Here is a 13,311-nt window from a genome sequence, read left to right as displayed (position 1 = left end):
TGTTTGGTGAGTCAATCAAGGGATGTTAATGGCCATTTTAAACAGATGTGGTAGAACTAGAAGACCAGTCACAATTGTCCTTTTCATCTTTGAATTTTCTCAGGTAATTGATCAGTTAAGCATGATGACAGACTCAGGAAAGAATTGAACCAGCATGGTGATACTAAAATCCCAAACTGAACCTGAAGCCACCTCTATCAGCCACCAGTTCTGCTTTAAAGTACAGAACCCAGTTCTTTAGCATGTAACTTAAAACAAACTTTAATCTTTTCCTATAACTGACCAACTCATTTGGGTGCCCAAACTGAAGCTCACATTAAGTAAAAACCCTCATGAAACCGGGCTCTCCTTCACTTATTAAACCACTGCTTCTCTTACCCAAATGCATACATAAATGTTCTTGTTTTTTCAATATATCTAAGATCTTGACAGATTTAAAGATGTTTATATACTTTATAAAAAGCTTGCATTTGTGGAAATATCATTTGAATGGTAAAAGTTGTAAAACTTTTGCAGATGAAACAAACTTTCTAACATTCAAATAAAATTACCTTTCTGGAGAGGGAGGTTTCTACCATAACCAAGACATCAGTAAGACTGTTTTGCTCATGAAATATATTTTGTAAAGTATATTTAGTTAAGTAATGTTTCTTTCGATGCTTAAAGTACATCGCCTAATTATGAGATCTTGTTTCTAGAGCACAAAAGTCGTTTCAAAATGTATGACATGCTAACCTTTTTACTTTTCAACATCACTGTTTACTGTCTGTTTTGAATAATAAGTCCAAATGGTGTTTGATGAACAAACCCTTAACATAACATCTTTCTGTAAAGATAATTCTTGTGAAGAATCAAGACAGAGCTTAAACATTTTTTATTCAACTTAACTGTTTTTGCCATCTTAACAGCTTCTATCTTCAAACTGGGGACCTGTAAATTGAAATGTGGCTGTAGACTCATACCCAGGGGGTCTTGAAATATTGCTGCTTTCCAGATATATATTTTGTAGAAAAATCACCCGTGTTTCTGGTTTCACAATAGCGTTACTGTCTTCAGGGTTTCACTGATCTGTGTGTACTGGGTGGATGTTTTTGGTTCTACTTTATTGTTCCTCTGTCCCATTTTCCTGGAAGGTAATCTCCATCGTTCTGCTTTCAATTCTATGCTTCTGACAGTTTCAGTTATGGGATTTGTCTCATCCCTCACCAGTCTTCTCCATTTGTTACAGCCTCAAATGTTTTATTTTACATCACCATCTCCCTCAACGCCTCTCTGTAATATTGCCCCTTGCCTAAAGTTCGATTCATATGAGGCTTAAGTTGTCATTGATGTCCTCTACAGTGATTAGCCTCAATGCTGCAATTCAACACCAGACTGACAGGAACTTTATGACTTTCAGCCTCTCTTTGTGGCACTTTTCCCCTCTTGAACAAATTAGCAGGTCCTTCTCTTACACTGCCTCACTGCTCTACCTCACTCTTATTCAAAGTTTCTCTCTCTAGACCTCATCCTCTTAAACTGTTAATCCAGCCATGCCCTTTGTACCACTGACACTGCAGAGGAAGGAATGGACGGTAGAAGGGTATGTGGTCAACAATATGGCAGGTAACATATTTAGAGCTGTGGTTGCCAAACGTTTCAGCTTCAACCCAACAAGGGTCATGGGTGGCCGGTCCCTATCTTTAAGCTTCAAGAGGCGAACTACACCCTGGACAAACAACTATGCACACAAACTCATCCCTAGGGGCAAATTAGAGAGACCCATTATCATTACATTCTTTTTCATGGACAGTGGGATGAAGCTGAAGTACCCACAGAGAATCCGTGCATACAAACTATATGCAGAAAACCCCCAGTAGGAATTAGAATCCAGATTTGAACTAAGGGTGCTGCAAGGCAACAGAACTGACAGCTGTGCCACCATGCAGCCTGCTTTTTTTCTTGATGCCCACATTAGGTACAAATCTACACGGTTATATTTTTACCAAACATATATATATATATATATATATATATATATATATATATATACTTGGGGGTTTTCGTTTAAAGCCCCAAGTACAATGACAATAAAGACTATTCTATTCTTATCATATTCTATTTTGGTTCAGTGCCAATGGATATTTGCTAATGAGTTCATCAAATCACTCTGTTGGTAAGAGGCTGAATGCATGAATGGCTATGTCATGCTGTGTCATTGCAGTAACCTAAATAGCATGGGGTATTTAAAAAAACTAAGATGTAAAAAGAAACCACCTTTTGGTCCTGTTTCTTAAGTGAAAACTGTATTCGAAGGAGAGAAAAGCAAATAACAGTACAGGTGTTCATCATGCTGGGGTCTTTGGACCTTTCAGCTGATGAAATACACATTCAACATGGACCATATTGAAGCACTACTGGACTGTACTGTGCTGTTCACAGCCAAGATGGTGTATTTTAACCTGTACTGTTCAGCACAATATTGTGCTGGAGAGTTGCGTTTACCTTGGTGCTATGCAGCCAGGTAAACCTTTATGGATCTGATGACAGCGTATATCTGACAACTAATCTATTAGAATAAGTCAATACACAACATCTGCAAACATTATTTGTATGCGAAACACCAGTTTTATGTCTTTAGTATGTCTTTAATCATTTCTAGTAATGCTGTCACCTAATCATTGTGAAATGTACTTTTATTATTACTATTTGTTTATCTTTGTTGCAAATTTTGTAGATAAGGCAACGAAACTAACAATAAACAGATGTGAAAAATTTTTTTTCCAGCCAACACTTTTATCAACACATGATTAGTTAAACACTTTGCTTAGTCAGTATAAACACACCATTTCATGAATCAACCATGAAAATATTCCTGCAGTAATTTCACAGCCTAAACCTACACTTTAATTGAGTGTCTTTACACTTTTTGACATTACAAAAAATATGATCATTTATAGTTAAGCCCAATTGTGCTCATAGGCCTGACAAATTTATATTTGAGAAGATATGACACATGTATCTCGCAACAGACACTAAAACAATGTAAAAGGAGTATTAATTTTGAAAAAAGAAAAACAGTCTGTTTTATTTGAATTTTATTATGAAATCAGGGAATTATAGCAAATAAAACCTTCCCATAATAGCTGAATAGCATTTCCAACAGTACTTTGGTGATTTCTTTTAGGTGATGAGCTACAAGTCTTATAGGTTGGAAGACCTCCTTGTTATCACATTAAGTTTTAGCTGCCTCCACTGATTCTCTGTCAGATTTAAGTCTGAACTGACCTGGACACTCCAAAACTTTAATATAACTTCCAATCCTTTGAAAGTGTAGAAAAACTCCATGGCATGAGTGTCACACCTTTAAGACACCTTAAATACAACACATATGCTTCAGTGCTAGATAAATGAGGGTTACATTAATGTTGCAGCAATGACGTAAAATAACTTTACTTAATTTCATGCTACTTCATGAGGGGTAGAGATTCCACTAGGGAATGGAGTTTGGCATATATAATTTTATACAAAATTTCAAGTGTCATATTTAATAAATTACAGTATGTGTTTCAATGAGGCTCGTTTGTCAGATAAAAAGTACCATTTGAAAATAATAACCTTCAACCAGGTATTAAACATTATTTTTATTAATATTATTTCTGTATTAAAATGGTTTTGATTGTTTTTGTTTTTGAAATGTCTGATTTAATCATTTAATCTTAAATGTGAATTCATTAGCTGTAAGTGGAAAATCATCATCTGTGTGTAAGTAACCTACATAATGTTTTTTTACTTAGAGAATTAAATAAATGAAACAAATAATCCACTGAATAATGTTCTAATTTACTGTGTTGCAGTTTTGACCAGATTAAGACCAAAACACTTTGGGGATTTGTTTGTGCCTCTACCAAATTTCAGTTTGACTGTAAGTTTAATGATTTCTGAGCAATTTTCCCCGTCAAAATAATTTATATGATGGTTAATGCTCTATATAAAATATAAATGTATTTAATTACCTACCATCTTTTCTCTTGTTTCACTTACTGTTTAAACAGTGTACACAGAAATTCATAATGTCTTTTTCTCTTCATTCTGACAAATGTATTACGAAAATCCATATGTGTCTGCTTACAAGGCTACATAAAGACCACATAAAGCAAAAGCTGAAGATCCATGCAAGCTAACATAAAAGAAGTTAACACCTCTGGTCCTCTTTGAGGATTAGCTACACTCTGTGTGGAGATTTAGATTTATCCCGCTCCTTTTTAAACCCCAGGTGATTTAACTTGTCTCTTTTCCTTTAATATTTAAATACAGGTAAAGTCATTGGGAAAATAGAAAAGCTATGAATACATTTTCATGTTATCTCCAACCATAAATTCTTTTAAGAAAGATTGCCTCAGCAGCTTGCTATCACAGTATTCACCTGCTTGTTAGATCTTTTGCAGAAAACCTTAAACAAACTTCAATACGCTTTTTCTTCAGCACTAAAGTCATGCGCAGTGAGTGTGCATAGAGGCCATGGTGGCTGAGTGCATTGCTCACTTTTTTCATGGGAACAGCTATAGCTGCTTTTTCTAGGTCTTTCTGAAGCTGCATGTGAGTGCTTCTTGGCTCTTGGACAACTTGCTCGATTATTCTTTTGACTTTTCTTTCAGAAATCTTGTAAAGAGCTCTTTGTAGAGGCTGATTTACGGTGAAATAATGTTCTTTTCACTCTTTCAACTTATCAGTCATACAACTTTGTCTACTACTTATGTAAAGGAAACCCTTTTAATGGAGCAGCAGTTAATATTAAATTAGCTGATATTAATTTGCACATAGCAGCAGGAATGCTTTATAAAAAGTGGCATAATTCAGATAGTTTCTTGGCTCTCTAAGTTTTCATACATATTTTCTGTACTATTCAACTTTTATATGCATAACCTAATTCATGGCCCAATTTGTTTAGATTTTTATTAGTATTTGTGGATTTCTTGGGTTGTTGTTGACACCAGGTATTAATTTTATGTCAATAGAAGTATTAGAAACATACAGTATTTACCGAAAAAAACACTGATGTTTTTGTACCTGCTGCATGTTAGATTCAACAAACAAACTGGATTACTGTTAAAGATTTGTATTTACTGTAATTTCCTCTACTCTGTGTCTTCTTATTTTCACTCAAGATGGGAAATGCCTCCGAAATATTTCTGTTCGTGTCCAGAATATCAAAAGACAACGACTTCATCATGGGAACACTCTACATCATCTTTGGTAACTCAATTAGCCTCCTTACCTTGTAATGATCTTCATGCAAGTCCAAATCCTACTACCCTTAAAGTTCACCTTTCTGTCTTCCAGGTGTGTTGTCCATACTGGGGAATGGGATCCTGCTGTTTGTGGCATATAGAAAGAAGTCCTCCCTGAAGCCGGCAGAGTTCTTTGTTGTCAATCTGGCCATCAGTGATTTGAGCATGACTATAAGTCTGTTTCCACTGGCCATTCCTTCAGCCTATGCTCACATGTGAGTGACTTTTGAGGTGTTAACAAAGATTGCTTTTAACTACACTAAACTAGGCTTACATTAGGAAATCTACATGCACCTTTATTGGACATGACTGTAATGATAATTTTGGATTTTAAACTCTTTTTGGGATGGTCTGATAATGCAACATAAAACTTCAATGATTTTTAAAATCAACAACTGCATAAACAAGTTCAAATTCATTATATAAAGTCACGACTAACCTTTTTTGAGTAGCCATTAGCAAACATTTGACAACTTTCTTTTCAGAAATACTGAAGTTTGCTCAGAACTCAATAGAATTGAGTTCCGGGCCTTGGGCAGCCCGGGAGCAAATTTTTATCCTGTTTCGTCAATTTCAAAACAAGCTCCTATGTTTATTTGGAATCATTGTGCTAGCAGTTTCAGCAGGCCGCTGCTGATCAGACGTGAAGTTAAATAATTTGGAGGTACTATACATACTTATACATTTAAAAGCTGCATGGTGGCGCAGTTGGTAGCACTGTTGCCCTGCAACAAGAAGGTCTGGGGTGCGATTCCTGACCGGGGGTCTTTCTGCATGGAGTTTGCATGTTCTCCCCATGCATGTGTGGGTTCTCACTGGGTACTCTGGCTTCCTCCCACAGTCCAAATACATGCCTGTTAGGTTAATTGGTCACTCTAAATTGCCCTTAGGTGTATGAATGAATGTTTGTGTGTTGCCCTGCAATGGACTGGTGACCTGTCCAGGGTGTACCCCACCTCTTGCCCATAGACTCCTGGAGATATGCACCAGCTCTCTGACCATAAAACATTTCTCTAGAAACTATGTAGCTTCTCATTTGAATAGCTGCAAATTTCGGTCTAGGTTGATGTTCTTGTGGTTTAAGTAGGCCTTTCTCTTTGAACAACTCACCTGATTTTAATGTTGAGACTACATGTGGACCTCATTTATACATGAGTCTACATGTAGTCCTGATTCAGGCCCATATATTTCATCTTAGTTAAGACCAAGTAAACCTGCCTTGTCTTAAAGTGGCCTAAGTCTAGAATAAGACTTGAAAGTTTCATCAAAGGTCCACAAAAAAACCTTTAAATCAGGGGTCCCAAACTTCAGTCCTCAAAGGATGGAGTTGCAGGACACTGACCCTTGAGGACTGGAGTTTGGGACTTTAAATCTGCCTTAAATCACACAAAATTCCAGAAAGCATAAATTAAAACTCATCCATCCATCCATCCATCCATCCATCCACTTATGCATCCACTACCCACTTGTTTATTATCATGGTTGCAGGTTGTGGAGCTTAAATAGACATTTGCCATGCTCATAGCTGTGGTGAGAGAACATGTCTCAGGTGAAAACTTCAAAAATATATACATAAAAAAACCAACATTTTTTTCAAAAGCTACCAATTAACACATCTTAGTTCTGAGAACCATTATACTACTTTAAGAGATTTGTTTGGCCAAACGTATGCAGAAATGGATGCATTATTTGTTAAGGCTTTATGTGCCACGCATTCAACTCTCATTGCTCATTGTCCTTGATCCTAGGATGATGGGAACTTTGTAATGAAAATTGAATAATAAAAAGAAAGTAGGATAATCACAACCAATATAGTCAAAGCATTATTTCGCTTTGTTATTATGATACAAGATCATATGTGTTCCTCACTTAATCTGGTGACCTAATTCATTAACTTTTCACTGTCCACCGGCTGGTGTTTGTCACCAGTGAAATGCCTGTAAATGTATTATCTGTCTCACTTGTTGTCAATTAATTGTGAATTTTTCCTGAGACGGTTTGCACAGAAACATTTATTTAACAAACATGTCAGTCACTATCACATGTTCTTTCTTTCTTTCTTTCTTTCTGTTCAGGTGGTTATTTAACCTGACAACCTGCACTGTTTATGCCTTTTGTGGTGTTTTGTTTGGCCTGTGCAGTCTATCCAACCTCACGGTCCTCTCTTGTGTTTGCTGGCTCAAGGTCTGCTGTCCGAACTACGGTAATCAAAACTCTTTTTATACTGTTTATAATTCATCTATATGAAAACAACCATTTTCACAGAAACACAATATGAAGGTTAAAAAAAAATACAAATTTAACCTCTGAAAGATTATTTAGATTATGTGAATGTCTTAAAATTAATTCAGACCTTTTCAAGTGAATTTTATAGTTTAACAAAAATAGTTCGAAACAGTTTCAAAAAACAGTTTCACCCTATTTTTAAAATCTATAAACAAAGTTTTAAAATAAATTGGACATAATTTGAAAAAAAAAAAGTTGTGTTTGTTTTCATATATCTGAAAATATGTTTAGATCATCGTCCTAAAACCTACAATTTTAACCAACACACCTATTCTAATATAGATGTGACTAAAATGTGTTTTTCACCTTGGCATGTGTAGAACTTGCTGGAATATCTCTAAATAAAAAAGTATGCAACATTGCTAAAAAGTATCCTTAATAATAGTTAGGATTTACCTACTTTCCCCTTAATGGTAGTCTCCAAATAAAATAAATAAACTAAATAAAACTTTGCAGTAGAAGGGCAAGGCGTTTGGCTAGGCGATGCTCCACCAGCGTGGAACGACACAAGACACCTGAACCTAAGATGCTTCTGACAATGAAGAGAAAGTTTTAGCCCATATCCTGTTTATGCATAGTGGCTCTGAACCTTCTCCAGCCCTTGAAGAGCATTTGCTTGGCAATCCTTTCAAGGCTGTGGTTATTCATGATGCTTGTTCATCTTTTCTACCACAATATTGTCATTCCACCCAACTTTCCATTAATTTGGTATAGTACAGCAGTGACCACCTTCTGTTGCAGTGTACTTTGTTCCTAATCCTGCGGTAACATCTGATAGACAACTGCCAAGACAGCAGTCTTCCCAATGATTGTGTGAGCGATAACATAATATTTCTGTATTTAGATTTAATTGGTATTATATGTTTTCTTGATTTTCAGATAAGCTGAAATTTGATTAGGTTTAAGCCATAATTTACTAAATTAACAAAAATAAACATCTGAAATACACCAGTCTGTGTGTAATAAATCTATAAGAGTTTAACTTTTTTGAACTGAGTACCTAAAATAAATGAACTTATTGATGATAATTTGGTTTATTGTTATATAAACAGCCCTTTCATGCGGACACTCCCACGTATGGGCACTTTAGAGAACCCAGAGCAGTGGCGGATGCTGGTCTTTCAAGGAGGGGAAGCTCAATTTCAAGATCGATGATTCGCTCATTTCGCTGTCAATCAAAAAGGGATTCAGCCTCAGACAGATCATCCAATCATCAAGCTGAGCGTCCAAGCCAGTCGAGGCCAGCCCACTGCCCCATAGATCCCCAGAGACGGTGAGCGTCCGATGGGCGGGACAAAGCCCAGCATTTATCCTTTTTTATTTTTATTTATTTTTTACCGTGTCCGGTCCAGCAGAGTATCGCTCAGAATTGTTGTCTGAGTGCCAAGAAATTGCCCAACAGATTTACTTTCACAAGTGGAGCATCACAGCTAATGTTTTAAAGCTCTGCTTGATATTTATAAAAGAAACTTTATTATAAACTTCTTTGGGAATATTTCAATTGTTATGGACACGGAGACTGAAATGAAAGGAAAACAGAAGCTTGAAAAAGAGAGAGACGGGGCAAAAGGGAAAAATGGGAGAAAAGAAGGAAAGAGTGGAGGAGAGAAAGAAGGATGAAGAGAATAAAAGATTACACCTGCTTGCTTATACACCTGCAGCTGTTTTTTTTTGTTGTTTTTTTTAACAAAATAGCACACGGTATTTATGAATGTAAAATGTACTTAGTGAGAGGTGCAGCCCAATATAGAACATCTGTGTATCTGTCAACACCAGAAGCTCAACACCTCTGAGTATGAGTGTGGACGCGCTTTGTATACAAATTCAAATTCAATTCAAATTCAAAAATAAAATACTTTATTAATCCCAAAGGGAAATTAAATGTTGTTGTAGCTCATTAAGAAGGTTTCTTCAAAGAGCCGTTGTAGATGTTGATGGCTGTGGGCAGGAAGGATCTCCTGTAGCGCTCCGTCTTACAGCAGATCTGAAGAAGCCTCTGACTGAAGACACTCTGTTGTTGTAGGACAGTCTCATGAAGAGGATGCTCAGGGTTCTCCATAATATTCTTCGTTTTATGAAGAATCTGTCTTTCCACAATTATCTCCAGTGGTTCCAGAGGAGTCCCCAGAACAGAGCCAGCGTTCTTTATCAGCTTGTTGAGCTTTTTTAAGTCCCTGGCTCTGATGCTGCTTCCCCAGCAGATGATGGTAGAAGAGATCACACTTTCCACAACAGACTTATAGAAGATATGCAGCATCTTGCTGCAAACACCAAAGGACCTAAGCTTCCTCAAGAAGTATAGTCTGCTCTGTCCCTTCTTGTAGATGGCTTCACAGTTGCATCTCCACTCTAGTCTGTCGTTCAGGTGAACACCGAGGTATTTATACTCCTCCACCACCTCCACTTCTTCTCCCATGATATAAATAGTTTTTGACTAATTTCTGTTTCTCTTAAAATCTACAATCATCTCCTTTGTTTTAGTCACGTTCAAAATGAGATGATTGTTTCTACACCATGCCACAAAGCGGTCCACTACCTTCCTGTACTCAGCTTCTTGTCCATCTCTGATCCACCCCACATCTGCAGAATCTTCGAGTATTTCTGCCGATGACAGGAGTCTGTCTTGTACTGGAAGTCTGAGGTGTACAGAGTGAAAAGGAATGGTGAGAGCACAGTCCCCTGTGGTGCTCCTGTGCTGCTGACTACCTGGTTAGACTCACACCCCTTTAGTCTCACAAACTGTGGTCTGTTTGTCAGGTAGTCTTTGATCCAGGAGATTGTTGAGGCCTCCACCTGAGTCTTCTGGAGTTTCTGACAAAGAAAATCAAGTTGGATTGTATTAAATGCACTGGAGAAATCAAAGAACATGATCCTCACAGTGCTACTGGCTTTGTCCAGATGACAGTGGGTTTGTTGAAGCAGGTGTATGATGGCATCTTCAACTCCAACTCCACAGCGAAAAGCAAACTGAAGGGGGTCCTGATGGTTTACTGTTTGCTTACTCAGGTGGGCCAACAGGAGTCTCTCTAGGGCCTTCATATAGTCATTGAGGACTGATGGGTGAGTTTTCTTTGGTACCGGAACAAGACAGGAGGTCTTCCACAACACCGGAACCTTCTTCTGAGCCAGGCTAAGGTTGAAGAGGTGCTGCAAAATCCCACAGAGCTGCTCTGCACAGGCCTTCAGGACTCTAGGGCTGACATGATCTAGACCTACAGCCTTATTCCGATTCAGTCTCTCCAGTTGCATCTTCACTTGACTTCTTGAGACACACAGGTGGAAGGGGGAAGCAAAGGAAGCATCAGCATCTTCTGATATGGTTGAAGGCAAACATGTAGAAGCAGAAGGGTCTAGGGCTGAGGTGGAAGATAAAAAATGTGAGGTGTTACTGGACAGCTGTGGGTCCTGTGGGTCAAAGGATGGTGGGATATCTGTTTGGCTGTGAGCAGGAGAGGAGGATGCAAAGCTTGTTTCTGAACTGAACCTATTGAAGAATGTGTTCAGTTTATTGGTTCTGTCCAGACCTTCATTGGTCTGATCATCCTTCTGCTTGAAGCCTGTGATCTTCTTCATCCCTGTCCACACATCGCTGATATTGTTTTGCTGGAGCTTGCTCTCCAGCTTCTTCTTGTACACCTCCTTGCTGTCTCTTATCTTGACTTTAAGTTGCTTCTGTAAACTCCTCAATAATTATCTGTCTCTCTCTCTGAAGACTCTTTTTTTCTTGTTAAGCAGGTCCTTCAGGTCATTGGTGATCCAAGGTTTGTTATTGAGGAAGCATCTCACGGTTCTGGTGGGGATGATGTTATCCACACAGAAGTTTATATAGTCGGTTATACACTCAGTTATGACATTGATGTCCTCACCATGTGGCTGGCACAGTGCGTCCCAGTCTGTAGCCTCAAAGCAGCCTCGCAGGACTTCTTCAGCTTCCTGTGACCATTTTCTCACAGTCCTCTTTATTACAGGTTGCCTCTGAACAAGGGGCTTATATTTCGAGCAGAGAAAAACAAGATTGTGATCTGATTTGCCTAGAGGAGGTCTTGCTGTAAAGATGTATGAGTCCTTGATATTTGTATAAAACAAATCCAATGTTTTGTTTTCTCTGGTAGAGCAGAGAACTGTTGAAATGTTGGAAGTGTAGCAGAGAGTGAAGCATGGTTAAAATCACCAGAAATTGCCACAAGAGCAACCAGAGCCGCCCCAGGATGGAGCAGTCCCGACCCCCCAACGAGTTCCGATCCCAACCCCATGAGCCTCCCACTCCCAGTGAACCCCAACATGAACCTCCCCACAGGGCCACCCCCAACACGGACACCGATATCGAACACATGCCCCCGGACCCAAACGCCACGAATACCCTCCCCCACAGGGGAACACCCCCACAGGTGAACTCCACAGCCGAGAGGAAGCCACACCCACCCAACGCAAGCTCCACACTCAGCCCCGCTCTAATCACCCCTGCCGCACCCCGATCCCCCACCACACAGCGCGCCGCAACGGCAAGGCAAGGGCCTCGTGCAACACCAATTCAATTCAGTTTTATTTATATAGCACCAATTCAAAACACATGTTGTCTCAAGGCACTTCACAACAGTCAGGTACATACACTCCAAGTAATCCTAACAATTGAACAGTGCTGTCGGAGTTAGCTTTTTATTCAAATTGGATAAAAAGTTTTTCTATCTACCACCTCCGCCCACTGGCGCAACAGGCGCAACAGGGCATACCCTACCAACACCGCACTCACAACAGGACCCCCGACCCCGCAGCATGACAGGACAAACTCACCCACCCGGTACCCGGGGCCAGTGTCCCCCACCATGCCCCCACAATGCCCCCGTCGGCCACAAAAAAAAACAAAAAAAAAAAAACACTACATCCCTGCCACTGCAACGACCGCCCAGGGAGAAACACTGTCCAGCTCAGCTCCACCATCGCCGCCCAGCCGATCCAAACGCCGGCGACCCCACATCCCAGAAGTGGATACAACCCCTCCACCCCACAGGCTGCAGCCCCTCCATGACACCCCCACACACACGACGGCCAGCAGAGCAGCACACCACCAAGCCCGCCGAACCCCACCAGACAGCGCCAGCAGCCCCAGCACACCAGTCCATGAGAGGGATACATGCACCAGCCGGGTACCTGGGCCATGCAGGCCAACCGCTCCAGGCCATGCACAACCCACCAGCCGCCCCGGTGCAGTCACAAGACGTGCTCCGCCGCCCCACCTACCCGACCGCCAGCCGCAGCCCGGCGCCCGACCATGGGCCAGAACCACACAAGGAAGCAGTGGAAGAAGGTCACGGCAGCACCAGTTACCAGGCACCCCGCCAACCCAAACCCCGGGGACGCCCCAGCCCGCCATACCCCCGCATGTTGCACCACGGCCCACCAAGCAGTCCAGCCGGCCAGCCCCTCCACCGAAGCGGGGCCACATCCCAATTAATGCCGGCTAAGTCCCCCCTACCGGAGCCCGGCACCCCCCCCCCAGTCGACAGACAAGGGCCTAAAGCCAGGGGCCCAGTATTTATCCAATGACTCGTCCCGTTTCGCTGCAGCCGAGGCTGCCCCATAGACCCCCAGAGACACTGAGCGTCTGGTGGGCGGGACAAAGCCCAGCTTTTTTGCTATTGAAATCACTGTTTAAAGCACTGTGAAGCAGTGGGAATGAGTGAGAAGAAAGCCGCGTCGTTACCAGTGATAAAAAGCTGATTCTGAACAAAAGTTGAGCGTGTTGTAGCGCATATTT

At 40.4% G+C, this 13,311-nt stretch overlaps 1 protein-coding gene across 1 annotated transcript in view; it reads left to right on the top strand.

Moving 5' to 3' along the window:
- Nucleotides 1–13,311, top strand: part of opn7b (opsin 7, group member b) — a 79,335-nt gene that overhangs the window by 52,471 nt on the left and 13,553 nt on the right. The window contains exons 2-4 of the mRNA XM_047375032.1: nt 5,148–5,235; nt 5,323–5,485; nt 7,346–7,473. Of these exons, the coding sequence (XP_047230988.1) occupies nt 5,148–5,235; nt 5,323–5,485; nt 7,346–7,473 (379 nt within the window). The remainder of the gene's footprint in view (nt 1–5,147; nt 5,236–5,322; nt 5,486–7,345; nt 7,474–13,311) is intronic.

This window comes from Girardinichthys multiradiatus, chromosome 1 (genome assembly GCF_021462225.1).
Source record: "Girardinichthys multiradiatus isolate DD_20200921_A chromosome 1, DD_fGirMul_XY1, whole genome shotgun sequence".
NCBI lineage: Eukaryota > Metazoa > Chordata > Actinopteri > Cyprinodontiformes > Goodeidae > Girardinichthys > Girardinichthys multiradiatus.
Note: the sequence above shows the minus strand (reverse complement) of the source record. Positions and strands in the feature narration are given on the sequence as shown.